Source organism: Notechis scutatus, chromosome Z, assembly GCF_049901735.1.
Source record: "Notechis scutatus isolate UNSWTSFEM ecotype Mainland chromosome Z, rNotScu1.2, whole genome shotgun sequence".
NCBI classification, from domain to species: Eukaryota; Metazoa; Chordata; class Lepidosauria; order Squamata; family Elapidae; genus Notechis; species Notechis scutatus.
In genome coordinates, this window is record NC_142025.1 from 105,079,619 (window position 1) to 105,094,643 (window position 15,025).

General features: G+C 38.0%; 1 protein-coding gene across 1 annotated transcript; it reads left to right on the forward strand.

Annotated features, from left to right (window-relative positions):
- The first annotated feature begins 1,228 nt into the window (after positions 1-1,228).
- UBE2M (ubiquitin conjugating enzyme E2 M) lies at positions 1,229-11,553 on the forward strand. The gene is made up of 6 exons (XM_026686060.2): positions 1,229-1,722; positions 2,780-2,874; positions 4,656-4,694; positions 6,806-6,909; positions 7,905-7,968; positions 10,135-11,553. The coding sequence occupies exons 1-6, from the start codon at positions 1,614-1,616 to the stop codon at positions 10,273-10,275; spliced, it is 552 nt and encodes a 183-aa protein (XP_026541845.1). The 5' UTR covers positions 1,229-1,613; the 3' UTR covers positions 10,276-11,553.
- The last annotated feature ends 3,472 nt before the right edge of the window (positions 11,554-15,025 follow it).

Sequence of the window (15,025 nt, forward strand, 5' to 3'; positions counted from 1 at the left end):
ACAAATACAGGTAAGTCCTCAACAACAGTTCACTTAGTGACCAAAGTTACAATGGCACTGAAAAAAGTGACATGGCCATTTTTCACACTTACGATCATTGCAGCGTGCCCGTGATCAAAATCCAGCAATTTGGCAAATAGCTCAAATGGTTCATATTTATGAAGGCTGCTGTATCCTGGGATCATGTGATCAGACCAGCATCTGAAAGCAAAAGTCAGTGGGGAAGCCAGATTCACTTAACAGCTGTGGTAAAGTTGTAATATGGGGCAAAATTCTCAAGTGTCTCACTTAGCAACATAAATTTGGGGCTTGGTTGTGGTCAGAAGTTGAGGATTAGCTGTATGTAGTTGCAAAATATTTACACTAGTGGGGTGCTCATTAATAGTTGGGGACTCCTTAAAACCACAGAATGTATAAGCGGCATAAGAAATCTTGAAAATAAAGTTACTATTTAAATATATTTGACAAAACGCAAGGACTAGTGCAGGCTCAAGAGTATAACAACTATCCCCCATGTATGTTAAAATATGGAACGATTGGGAAGCTAATTTGCAGGAAAGTGGAATCTATACGGATTTCTGAGGAAACTTTCTGCTATGCCTGAGATCCAAACGCTTGACTAGTTGAAGCAGAAACGTTTCCCGATAACTGCGGCGAGCACAGTTGAGCGTAAAAGAGACAAAGCAAGAGATTTCTTCGCAAACCCTCATTTCCGTTATGCACGTGGACGACTTTGTTAGGCAGGCTCAAACGCTTTGAGCAAAAGAAGGCCGAGAGAAACCTCGTTCCTTCTCTTTCAGCATTCGCGGGACATTTACTGAGACGACGCTTTAAGCAACTATATATACTGAAATAAAAAGTTCGATGCTTGGTTTTGTTTCCACCCCCACACCCTTTCCGCAACGATTACCCAGCATATTGCCATTACCAATTGGGAACCGGACATCTTTAAAAAGCGCTATGACGCTGTGGCTCTTGGAAGTCCCAGAATTCTAAGTTGAGAGCCGAATGCCGGGCGGAAATCCCTGCCTCGGATTCCACAGCCGGAAGCCCGAGGAGACAGAAAACCGAATCGGAAAACCACGAGGGTAACTTTAAAAAAAAAAAAAAAAGTCAAAGAAGGCTGCCCATAAAGGCCGATCGCTTTCCAAAGCGTCACTCGACTCCAAGCGAGTGCCTTCGGAGAGGGGGCAAGTGGGCGGAGCTTGAGACGGAAGTTGCTGACGTTCTTCCGGGAAGGGCCGAAGAGGGCTATCCGTTGCCGTCCGACTTACACACGGATCCTGCAATAGAAAAAGCAGCGCCGGCGGCGTCGGAGTTCTGAGGCGGGGCTGCCCCGGTTGCTTGGCCCTTTCCCTGGCTCGCTCTCCTTCCCGTCTCCTTTCCTCTCCCCCCCACCCCTCGCCCGGCTTCCCCGCCCTTCCCGTCCCGTCTCTCTCGGCCGGCCAGGCCAGGCCAGGCCGCGGGAATCGCCGTTCCTCCCCCCTCTTTTCCCCTTTCTCTTTTCTCAAGAGCAGAGCTGGTATTGAGCTGGGCCTGGCTGCGGGAGCCGCTGGGGACAGGTCGAGGCCAGGGTCAGAAGGGCGAAAGAACAGTCCGCCGATCCAGCCAAGATGATCAAGCTATTCTCGCTGAAACAGCAGAAGAAGGAGGAGGAATCGGCGGGCGGCACCAAAGGCTCCAGCAAGAAAGCGTCTGCCGCTCAGCTCCGCATCCAGAAAGGTCAGGGAGGCAGATATCTAGGCAGCTGCCTGTGGTTCTTAAGGGGAAAGAAACAAAAGCCAGGCCGGCGAGGGCAGGGCTCCTCCTGCCGCGCAAGGATCTTTGGGTAGTGTTGTTGTGGGTACCTGAGTGGGCAGGGTTAAAACTTTGCCCACCCAGGGCTTGCTCTTCCTCCGCTGATGGACATCATGGCTTTTGTTCGTTTCACTCTCCTGCCTTAGTGGTTCGGTTTTTCTCAATATACTTATCTAGTGATCCTCATTCAGCAGCCCTTAAAAGCCAGGCCAAACTTTGGTGAAGGGGAGCGGCTGGAAAGCCCTTCCTGCTTAGAGGCTGCTTAAGGAGTTCATGGGAAGATCCTGATTCTTTTTAACTCTTTTGTTATCTAGGTTTTCAGGCTCACAAAACCAGGGTGGTCTGGTTTTCTTCAAAGGATGAGCTATAAACAGTATAAACGGCCTAAAGTAATTTGTAGATACCTGAATACTTTCTCAAACTGCATATTTCTGATTTACCCACGTGTCCTTCCCTCTACAAAATTTTGGCTATTGAGCAACTCTACTGTTTTTATTATAAACCTTGAAGTTAGAATGAGCTATGAGGTGTTTTCTATTAATTATCCTATCTTGGACACGTGCTGTGCTTTATAATTTCTGTTTAAAATAACTCATTTTCTTCTCTTTCAAATTAAAACCATGCCTATAATGTACTCTCTTCCTTATGTTATAGTAACTTGGTTGTCCCTTAATAGTTGTAAGCTCTTGTTTCAATTTGTACAATATGCAGTGACTGTAAATTTTAGGAAGATTAGAATGTCATGAGATTGGATCAAATTTACCTTCTGGTCTTGTGGTCAGAAAACTATTGACTTGGGTTTCTTTCCTTTTTTTAAAAAAGTTTTGAGAGAAATGTATCAGTTTTGTTTAATGATCAACATAAAAAGCAATTATATATTTTGGTTTGGGAATAGAGACTTCTTTTTCTACTGATTTGGCCACAAATCTTTATAACCATCTGCCTTCTCTAAACTGGCAATTTCTTCTGCTTTTCCTGACAGATATAAATGAACTGAATTTGCCGAAAACATGTGAAATAGACTTTTCAGACCAGGACGATCTTCTCAATTTTAAGCTAGTTATCTGCCCTGATGAGGTGAGTGACGTACATGCTACTGCATACTATGTTATTTGAATCCTGAAGCCCCATTATTAGTGAGTTAATAAGCTGTGTCATGGCTGACCTCCCACCTTCCCTTTTGTGTTTTCCTCTGTATAAGGAATGATGATTTGTTTGGGGAATTGATATAATTTGGGGGGAAAAACTACTTATTGAAAATAGCTTTAATCATTAGGGGTCTTGTATTTGAAATTGTGAGGAGTAGTGCATCAGAGGGATGATACTGTCTGGGAGATTCCATCTGGATGTTTATTACATCCTGCCATATTTTTATGTACTTCTTATACATACCTTTCTTAGCTTGTCACTAAACCATAAGTATTAAATCTGTCTACTTTTTTGTTTTTAGGGTAATTATAGTAAAAGATTTATATATGTGTATAGCATATAAAAAGTCTACATACATGTTAAAATAAATGTAACATGTTTCTGAGATGTAAACAATCAGACCAAGATTTGATTTATCTTGGGCTCATATTTTTACATCTCAAAAACCTTCCATCAACTAGGTCCCTTTGATGCTTTGTAAACTCTATTCAGACTATGACTTTTGCTGTAAAAGGCAACTGAGTAAATGTCGGAAAAACCTTACTAGAACAATTGAACTTTCTATGGCCTTGATATTCTGATGGCAGATGTTTACTAACTACTACATCAGCTTGAATGTGATTGGTTAATTCTGAACACAACCACCACCCTACTTATAAGAGTGGGCATGCTTAATGTAGCCATACATTTATTATTATTATTCCCCCCTCCCCCACCAAAAGAGGTTGCAGTTCATTTTTCAGTTAAGTTGTATAGCATATATTAAAGATGGGGGGGAAAGATCTGAAAAATCTTGGTTTGATTTTTTTTTACATCTCAAAAAACCTAGCATTTTAAAAGAGGTGTGTAGTCTTTTTATATTAACTGAAAATTACTTTGGCCACACATGAGTATTTTACCTCTTCAGATGCTGGTCTTTAGTAATGATTGGTTACTGGTTACTTCGGTTGGGAAACTTGTGAGTGGAATGATTCAGTAGACCAATGTATCCTGTGATTCATATCAGTATCTGTCTGTGATATATTTACTTTTGTGCTTTAAGTCCATTATTGCTTAAAATTGTTCACATTTTGAATGCAATGTGGTCCATTTTGTACAAGGGTAGGCAAAATGTCTTTGCAAAGTAACTTATTTTAAAGCTGGGAGAATGTTGAATGAGAGGACAATAAGGAGAATTTTAACATTCCATTTTTAATCAATCTGATGTGATATCTTTAAATCAAATGTATAAAGATACATAAGATGAATCTCTGTGACAAATTTCCTTGAGAGGAAACATTCCCAGATTGCTCTTTGATCCAGAATATTGAAGCACAATCCAATTCAGAAGTCAGAATGTTAGCAAATAAAGACTCTGTCCTCTTCTGAGTACAATGTCCTGTCTGCTACTCTTTTTGCTTCTTTACTTGCAGAAATGCATGTAAAGCTAAGCAGCTAAGAATTCTCTATTTTCCCTATATTTTTGGCCTATTCTAGATTGAATAGCTGATTGTATTTCCGGGATTTGGAAATGTGAACTAAAGAGATATACCTTAAAATGATAAACATCTGGGGAAGTTGATGGTTTATGTTGGGGGATTTGAAGTGAACTGCTTTGTTGTAACTTTAGTGCTGTCCACCTCCCATTTTCCTACATCTGAAATTTATAAGAGTTGTTTCCTTCTGTTTGGAAAGATATTTGCTTAAATTATCCAATGTTTGCCTTACAGGGATTTTATAAAGGTGGGAAATTTGTGTTCAGCTTTAAGGTAAGCAATCTTTCTCTGCTCGCTATCTAAGACATCCAATAGGACAAATACTATATATCTAGCTTTTTGGTGCACGAAATAACTTAACATGGATAATATCTATTATTGGATTTCAGCCATCCCTGTGTAATTTAGGTAGCAATATGCGGATGAATAATGTCAGCATAACAATTTAATTCAGGGCAGAGGTTGGGTATTATAGTTTGTCATAAATCAAATGTGTTTGGTGCTTCACTCTTTTCTACTTAGAACTGAGCTGGGTTTTGCTCCTGAGGTGGGGAAACTCTCAATTTTTTGGGTCTCCAATCAGTATCAGTTAATGAGCAATTGTGTAAAATCCCAAGTATCCTTGGAACTATGATAAAGATGAGGACTCATCAACAAATTTTGCCCTCGATGTTTTGGCTGCTAAAGAGTGTTGATAAAATAAATCAGTTGCTGAGAAGGAAACAAATTTTGAAAAACAGTAGTAATAAGAAATAGTCCTGAATTATTGCGGAAGAAAGCAACTGTTAATTGTTATTGTCTGAGGGTCACTGAATATGTTTTTGTGTATGGGTTTTCAGAAACTTGAAATGATCTGTGTTTCAAAATTAATTGTAATTTAATTGTATATGACAAATATTTGATTAGTGGTTTGCTGCACTTAAAATATCATTGTGATTCAAATGACATGTTTCAAAAATGGCATGTTGGACACATGTGGTAGTCAATGATAACCATATATGTGATTTCACAACGTCCTGCATGAGATTTGAAATTAGATCCATTATTTTTGTTTCTTAAAATAATACCTGAAGAAATTGTTTCCATGATGTATTAACTGTCTGAAATCTAGGCTGGCTTACTAGGCAGATATTCCATAGTCTTCCAATAAGTTGGTTTTACATATGTTCAGCATATACTTGTTAGGTGTATATTGATATTCCAATAGCTTCAGTTTTCATTTAAAGAAAATCCAGTAATGAATATTAATACATGTCTGAATATGCAGGTTGGTTAAAGCACAGGACAGCCAAAATTGCTTGAATTTGAATTGCTTTTAAATATTAGAAAAACTTTTGCCAATTTTTCTAATAAAAATGCTTAGGGTAAACTATGTATACCTCCCTTTGTGTCAAAAGTAAGTATGAAAATCTTACAACAATTGGGTTAAAATAAAGTTAATACAGAAACTTTAGAAAACTATGTCTTTGGTTGGAGATTAAGAAACCAGGAAACTTCATGCTGTAGCAATGCCTGCCATTTCTGTTTTAACTTTGCTAAAAAAAATCTTTTCAGAGAGTCAGAACTACACTATCACTAGAAATTAGGAAATTTTATGGCTGTTTATCAGAAGAGAAAGGAAAGGGTCTAATATTCACATTTCTGCTGAGAATTCCAGGGAGAATTAGTCTTTCCTTCCTGAGGTGGCAAAAATGAAATATTAAAACAGTTTTAAATAAAGTGATCAGAGGGAAGGACTCTTACGGGAAGCAACGTGGAATGTTTTCAAAAATGCTCAGTACTTTCAATTCAGTGAAAATATTTAAGATTCGTGCTTGTAGCACTAAGTGTTCATGAAAAATACTACTCTTTGAAACAATTGCATTTTTATTGTATCCTTCCAGATTTTCAGAGTAGCATGTATGGTTCATTATTTTACTCTACGGTTATCATTTGGATCTTTGTCAGTGTTTGTACTTATAAGGATTTGGAGCTCATGATGTCAGCAACTTAGTAGCAATTGTTTTCATATTACTCTACAATCAAGTTCTTAAAACAAAACTGTAATTAAAACAGCCCTATAAATAAATGTTTCACATTGAAATATTGATTGAATAGTGGATATCAGTTATCTGGACACATTGCATTGCGTACATTGATAGAGAAGCCAAGACTCCTCTCCTGTTTCTCCATTCTAGTTTGGGGCATTGCATGGCTCAAAATATAATTGATCTTCTGTACCATTCAGATATGGCAAAACCCCAAATCTACTGGCAAAACAATTAGTGAAGAATGGGAAAGCCACAGATAGTTATGTAGATGGCCCAAATTTTGAAACATTGAATGGACAACATCGAACATGAAAAAACTGACACAGTGCTTTCTGTTTTGTGTTTTGCTTGCAGGTCGGGCAAGGTTATCCACATGATCCTCCCAAAGTCAAGTGTGAGACTATGGTGTATCATCCAAATATAGATTTAGAAGGCAATGTTTGCCTAAATATCCTCAGGTGCAAAACACGTTCTGGTGTTCTTATATATTCTCTTTTCATTCCTATATATTCTTGTTTGCAGGATTAAAGGAAGTTTTAAGAACAAACATTGCAGAAATATTTGTTTTTGAAATGAATATCATGCATTTTGAGCCAATTTGTATTCAGACTGATGAATTACATTTACTGAATAAAGCATGATTTACAGATGATAGGAAACAAGGGGTGGGCAAACCTTTGCCTGGGGACTCTGTGGCTCCGTCCAATTTGCTGAAAATTGGGGGCAGTTTCTTCATCTTAATGCAAATACATAAAATTTACTGCAAGTTCTGCAATTCATCACAATCATTATTTTAATCCTTTCAAACAAACAAACAAAAAATAATTCGTATCACCCACTTTGCATCATTGCCTATCCATGTGGTCCTTGGTTTTCATGCAAAATGTGATCTCCAGATTTCAACAGTTGTTGACTTCTGTGCTAAGCTAGGTTGGTTGTATTCATGTAACACAGGCAAACCCAAACACATTTCATTATAGTTTTCTGTTTAGGAATTCAACTACACTACCCTGATGCCCCCAGGATATATTGAACTTCCCTCAGCTTCAGCCAGCATGGATTAGGCAGTCTTCCATTCTAACGGCTGTATTTCTAAGTCCTACTGATTTTTTTAAGTATTAAACATATTTCTGTTTTGTTTTAATCCTGTTATGCCGTCACAATTAAAAGGGTAAGGGAAGCCCTTTTAGAAGTTTGACAAAAATTGTATTCTTGGGATATTGTCAGTATTTAATTACATGAAAATGTAATTTAAAAGTGTCTTACATTTCAAAGGTCCAAAATGAAAATTGACTTCATTTTTTAAGGATTTAGGTTATTGAGCATAATTTAATTTGGACCACTACATGCAATTTTATTTTAAGTGAAGTTAAATCAATATTATTTTGTTATTTTTCATTTGGTCAAAGTTTCCTGAGTCTGTGCTCATTTTTTATTATTTTTTGGCCCACAGAGAGGACTGGAAGCCTGTACTAACAATAAACTCTATAATTTATGGCCTGCAGTATCTCTTCTTGGTAAGTATATGTGTAAAGGAGGTGGGAAACAACGGTACTAAGCCTAGAGCACTATTTTCCTGCTCGATCTGGGCAGAAAGAATTAATGTAAGATTGGGGGAGAAATGATACAATAAGCAAAGCACAGTGTGCTCCTGAAGAATCTGTAGTGTTCTAGGTTAGATGGATTGTGAATGAAATAAAAGCAAGTTTGTATCATTACATTTTGGGAAAATGTATCTCATGTACTATCAGTTGGAAGGGGAATTTCCCAATATACAAGATCATACTTGATAATAACTGCAAAATAAAATGGTTGGAAGACTTTATAGGTTGTGGCAAACATGAGAATGCTGTAGAGTGCTTTAAATCAAGTTTTTAGCTTTCTAATTTTGTTATTCCTGAATAAATTTGACTACTCACAATTAAAGCATTTGTTTCCAACAAAATAGAGCTTTTCTGTACTATCCAAGAGTGTGATCTCAAAACCCTTTTGTCTTGCCCCTCCTGTTTTGCAGTATAGTGTCTTTTTATGAGCCTGTTAACTAAAATGCTATGTTTGGAGAACATTACATCAGTGCATTTATTTTTGTGGAATAAGTTAGAAATTAAAACAAAATATTTGGCACCCTCTATTTCCAAAATGGCATCATAAATTTGACAATTCAGAATGTTCCACTGAATAAATTTTTTAATCATTAACCTAGTAAATATCCATGTGATTGTGGGATACCCTTGAAGTGGGATGCTAGGGCTACACTCCAAAAAACTAATTCAGCAGAGGCAAGATATAAATATTTTGCTTAAGTTTAAATTACTAGATCAAATACATTTAATATTTTTCTACTTTTGTCATTTCAATTTGAGAAATACAATTTGGAATGCTTAGAACAGATTTAGATTTAAATCCTTTTGGCCTAAATATTTATGGCTTATAAGAAAAGGGCACTCTATAACCTATCGTAACGAATGCTTAACAGCCTGTTGTATTAATAACATTTTGTCCTTTTTCATCTACAAAAATAAGTTTAATTATTTTGAAGAAGATGGATGAATTGGCTATTTGTGGTATATCAATAGAGCATTGAAGTATAATTAAAATCGGGTTATTTTGAATTTACAAGTAATATCAGACATGATATTATTCCGATTAAAATCGAATTCGATTTTTTGGAAATCGCCCGGGCAGAGTGAGCTGAGCCCGGGCGGGCAGCGCGGCGGGCGAGCTGAGCCCGGGCGGCGAGCGGGAGCCCGGGCGGGCGCGAGCTGAGCCGCGGCGGGCGGGCGCGGGCGGCGGCCGGCACGAGCTGAGCCCGGGTGGGCGGGCGGCGCGGGCGGTGGGGGGTCTCTTTTGGCCGGCCCGATTTTTTTTTCAGAGGGGAATATTATGCCTGTAATATATAGATTTTTTTCAATCAAAATAAGCAATACATATGTATTTTTAAATGTATTAAATTGGATTTTTGACAGCCTGACCTGCACAAATTATCTGAAGTAGTACAAAAAATCCTCTGAGGTTTTAACTTTCTAGTTATTGGCAAAAATATTTTTTCCAAAAAGCAGTTCCATTATATAACAATAGAATATATTGTTATAGATATTAGGAATTCTGATTGATCTTACAGTTTTGATTGATTGGTATATATGAGAATGGCCTTAGGAGATCAGAGGAAAAGAAGCTGTCTACGGAATGACCAAAAGTGAGAAACCATAAGCCACAACTGCATATAGAGGGCAGAGCAAGATCTCCATAGGAGGGATTCTTCTTAAGTTATCAGTCTATAAAAGTGACAGCAAGAAAATTATACTTTTGAAACTTGTAACAGTGTTTTAATATAGTTTCATAATGTAGAATTAGCTTATTTGATACTTGTGGTCTGGTCTACCCGGTAAGACTGACATTAATCTTGCAAGTGTCAATGTAAAATTCTCTTGCCCACACATTTTAATAGCCTAATATTTTAGGAAGGGTCTGTTCTTTTGGAGTCCTGCTTATGCTATTGGTAAATGGAGGGCAAAATTATGGTGGGTGAAAACTGACTTTTAAAAAGATAGTTAAAGAATCTAAGTAAAATGGGATGAGATGCTGTTGCTTATTCTTGCAGCCCAATTAAAGTGGAGTCCTTGTACATGAAAGCCTTTAACCACAAAACCCTGGAATTTGATGGTGTTTTCTTCCCTCTCTAGGAGCCAAACCCTGAAGACCCCTTGAACAAAGAGGCTGCTGAAGTACTCCAGAACAACAGACGCCTGTTTGAGCAGAACGTCCAGCGCTCGATGCGGGGTGGCTACATTGGTTCCACCTACTTTGAGCGCTGCCTCAAATAAAACTGACTGGCTCCGGGCACAAACTTGCTCCCCTTCCCTCTCCCCTCATCTCCCTTTCTAGCTCTTTTAAGGGACTCAGCCAACACTGCTGCCTTCAAGGGGGCCCAGGAGTCAGAAATGGCAGGGGGCCCTTTTGATCTTCTTTTTTCTCCCCCTTTTTTCCCCATTTGCTCACCTTACTGCCCCCTGCCAGCCTGGAGCTTCAGCAGTCACTGTCTCACCAGATCCTTGTACCTCCCTCACTGCTCTCTCTCTGCTGCTGTGGGGTGAGGTCTGAGGTTACTGCTGCTTCTTTGTCTCACTCCTTGTGTTGGGGTTGCCACCTGTTCCTGACTGTGTGGGACCCCATCGGTCTTTCTGGGAGCTGTGGTTTTGCTGCTAAGAACAGAAGGCTCCCCATGTGCTCTGGCATTTCTTCCTGCAAGTGCAGTGTTATTCAACTGCGAGATCTGCAGGCCACTTGCCTCTCCTTTCCTCTCCTGCTGGGCACCACGGCTTCTTACCGTAATTATTTATTAAATGGGGAGGCTCTTGAGGACTGGTGGAAGCCTGGAGCAGGGTGCTCATCTGCCTTCACTCTGCCCCAGGCATTGTGGCTCAAGGGGGAGGGGCTTGGCCAGGCCTGGGATATTTCTTCTAGGATCAACTCATTTGGGTGTCTGGTTTTTAAGGAAAAGCTAATAAAGCCACCACCATCAAACCCACCAATGCTAATAGTAGTAGTAATAAAAGTAACAGGGACGCTGCTGATCCTATTGTTGTCTACTAGGACCTGCCCAACAATGAACTCTACTCTGCCTCTCCAGTGACTCCTGCAAGTCCCTGGCCAACAAAAAGCCACTGTAATTCTATTCTAGTGTGTCGGGTTATTAAAGGGGAATGTTAGCACATTCAATTTGCCCCTTGCCTTTCATTTTCTGCTTCTTCCCTGGTTGGTACAGGGGTGGAGTGGGCAGAGGAAAGTAATGTGTATTGGTTTGGACAGTGGTCACAGTGATGTTCTGTGCCATCCTGAGAAACAGGAAATGGAAGAAACGAGGTGAGTGCTAAAGAAGTGATGGGAACATTTTGACAATGTTGATTTTGTCATACTAGTTGGACACATTTCCCCCCTTAATGGAAGTACAGTTCCACAATTGATACAGAACACTTTGCCTACATACTTGGACATCTCAGTGTAATCGTTAGAACAGAATTGATTTTATGACTGTTCTATGATACAGAATCGAACAAAGATTCCAACCTTCCACCATAATAAATTCTGCTTTGCTGATAAAATCCGTTTCACAAACTGCCTCTAGAAAATTGCATTTTCCTATCAATTACTGATGCTACCTATTAGTTTTAAGCATATACATCCAGCGTAGCTGTGCTGTGAGCTTAACCTGGTCTGGGTCTATGCTGCAATTAATGTGATATACTGCACTTTTTACACAATTATAGCCTTCCTTGAGTTCCCAAATTCATAAAGGAAAGTCATGAGTACACTATACAACTACATATTCAGTGCCTGTATATACAAAGAAGAAGGTTGTAAGAAAATCTAATAAAAGAGTTCTGTTTAGCAGCCTTGTCCATCTTAAAGTTTCCCGGTTCCCTCCTTACATTTTGAGAATTCTTTAAAATTGTTAACAATATGCTAATGAAATTTTCTAAGGTAGAGGTAGTTCTTGACTAACAGTAATTTGTTTAGTGACTGTTCAAAGTTACAACGGCACTGAAAAAATGACATGACTTTTTCATACCATTGTAGCATCCCCATGGACACGTTCAAAATTCATATGCTTGGCAACTGGTTCATACAACAGTTGCAATGTTCTGGGTTCATGTGATCCCCTTTTGCGACTTCCTGACAAGCAAAACCAATAGATTTACTAAACAATCTTGCCAATAATTTAACTAGGGATTCACTTTGTTAAGAAAGGTATTAAAATGTGGCAAAACTCACTTAAATGTTTAACAACAGAAGTTTTGGACTCAAATTGTCAAAAGTCAAGGACTAGTGCTATTTATGGAATAAAATACATGATGCCTTGTAGCATCTGGATTGGGTTAATTTTGCAACTGCATGCTACGCCATCAAGTCATTTTCAGAACCACATACTCTAGTAAATATTGGTTTTTTTCTCAACTTACTTTTCTTTCAGTACAGGCACTTTTATTATGCCAGTTTCTAAAATTGTTCAAATGAAAAAGTGGAATAATACGTTCCCATTTTTCATGGTGTACTAATAGCTGAAAGAAATCTACAGATAATCCTGAGTGTGTGTCTATGAAGTTTCTACGCTTCTGTTCTGAAGGTGCAGGCAGTGGATCTGAAAATTTATTATCTCTCCTGCATGAATCACTAAATTTTGTTTCAACTAATTGAGAAGTGTGCTCATGTGCGAATAGTTAATGATTCAGGATTGCAGAAAGGCAAAGACTTCTAAGCCTATAAAAATAATTTACAGACTGAAACATGCTTTTCTATTTAAGCTTGGATTGTCTCAGTCACCAATGGGCCATGACCATAATAAAGCACTGTAGTGTTAATTGGTGGTAAAACAAATTGCTACTTTTCTGTCTTTTCCCCTACCCTTTCCCTCTTTCATTTGTTATTTTTACAGCCTCCTTTGTAATAGTATAAAGTATGTGTCTTAATGGCATATGCTAGGAACCAAGAAGATAATAGGGAAGGTCAGCTGTCATCACCTTGCTTCAAGATTCTCAGGAGCTTCTGTTTAGCTCTTACATCATTCTTGGAGCATTTTGTACTAAGTCATACAAAACACTCCATTGTCCCCTGTTCATGCTGTCTAATGAGATCACTGTGCTTATATGCATCATGAATCCTTGGCTTGAACCAACTATTATTTAAATATACTGGGTCTGCATTTATAAATGTGTAATCTTATACATAATCCTGGCCTGACTGACTGATGCAGTTGAGATTTCATTTCCCAGCATCTCTAGCCAACACAGTTGCCAATATAGCTGAAATATAGCTGACTAGAAGAGTTGTAGTCTGGCATCTTTTTAAAAAAAAAAAATTGACAGTGGCAAGGATGGAACCAGAAATGTTATCTATCCAAACCATATTGTGCTATCGCACAGGATATTTTTAATGTAGTGTTTTTTAAGAAGTGTAATCTTAAAACACAGCTCAAGGGAAATAAGACCTGAATACAAGGTTGGAGTGGTTAAATTACTTTCCTTCTTCCTCCAAAATAAAGAACAATGTGATGTGCTTTTTTGCTATGAGCAAGCAGACCTACAACGTAAATGATAAATGTTCCACTGATCACTTTGTTCTCTGCTCAAGTGAAGGAATGACTGAAAAGCAATATTGTCCTTTTGCATACTTAACAGAGAAATTTCAGTCCAAAGAAAATAAATCCATATAATATCATTCACAGCATCATGGAGGTGGTTTACAATTTTTTTTTAAAATTTCAAGAATTTGTTTTCAAGTACTAACTGCATTTAAGTCTGCTTACCTTTTGCTTAGCTTTTTTTTTTTAAAACTTGGTGAAGATTAGCTATGTGCTACCATCTGACACAGTTTTTATATAGTTAATTCTAGCATGAAATTTGACTGGCTGGGTTAAAATAACTGGGTTACGTATCATTTTATCTCACTATTTGTGGAACAAGACAATATCAAAAGAATCCTGGCCAGGATCTCTGCAGACACTGTCAATTTTATGCACTGACATCTAATAAATATACTGTGGCAAAAGTATTTGTGTCAGAAAAATCAACAAATGTCAATTAGTATGCAAAAGTGACAGGAACAACTTTGTAGATAATTGAGGCAAAAAGAAATGTGTAGCAAGGCGCACAGCAACATTTCCATATAAAGGAAGTGGAAGGTTCATTTGAAAACAGTAGTTGTCTAGTCCAGTCTATGGCTAAGGACTGGCATTTTAGTTTGAAAAAGTGTTAACATTTGTTTTTATTCTAGGCTGCCTGTCCTTATCTGCTGAATTTGGAGATATTAAATCTCCAAACTACAAAAGCTGAAGACTAATACTGGTATTATGAAAGTGTGAAGAATAAGAATGAATTGCTATCTTCAAACCTTTCTATATATTTTTGGTGCCATTCTTTAAAAAAAAAATTAAAGTCTTCAACACAAGAGTTTTGGTTTTCCTTCAACCATAGAAACTCAATTATAAACCAATCATCTATTTTTCAAGGTGGCAGTTGTGAAAAAAACACTATTTTCACTATTTTTTAAAGAAACGTAATATTGAATTATTATTTTGTCACCCAGTATTTTGATGTAATTAGCCATAAGTTATCAAAAAAATGCATATTAGCCTGTCAGAAAAGTCTAAGTTATTCAGTTTTAAAAAATTCAAATTAAGCTTGCTGATTCGTGATTTAATTTTTATTGCTACTATTAAAGCTGATTTGACCACTTCATTTAAATTCCTATATCCCCATGCACTACTATACTTGCATTTCCAAATCCCATTCTTCTGAAAAGTCTGGATCCAGTTCGATTTGTACCATATGGTCTTTATGTCAGTTTACATAAGCTTTTACTGAAGATATGCTCAATATGAATATCTGGGACAAATACCAAGGCTTCTACATTCTCTTTCAGAAAGCAGTTCATTGATAGTACTATCTATTTATAATTTTTGTGGAGGTGCCTTTCAAGTCAGTCTTGACTCCTGGCAGCTGCCTGGAGAAGTCCTTGCAGTTTTCTTAGCAGGATTTCAGAAATGCTTGTTGCCTTCTTCCTAGTAACCACTAAACC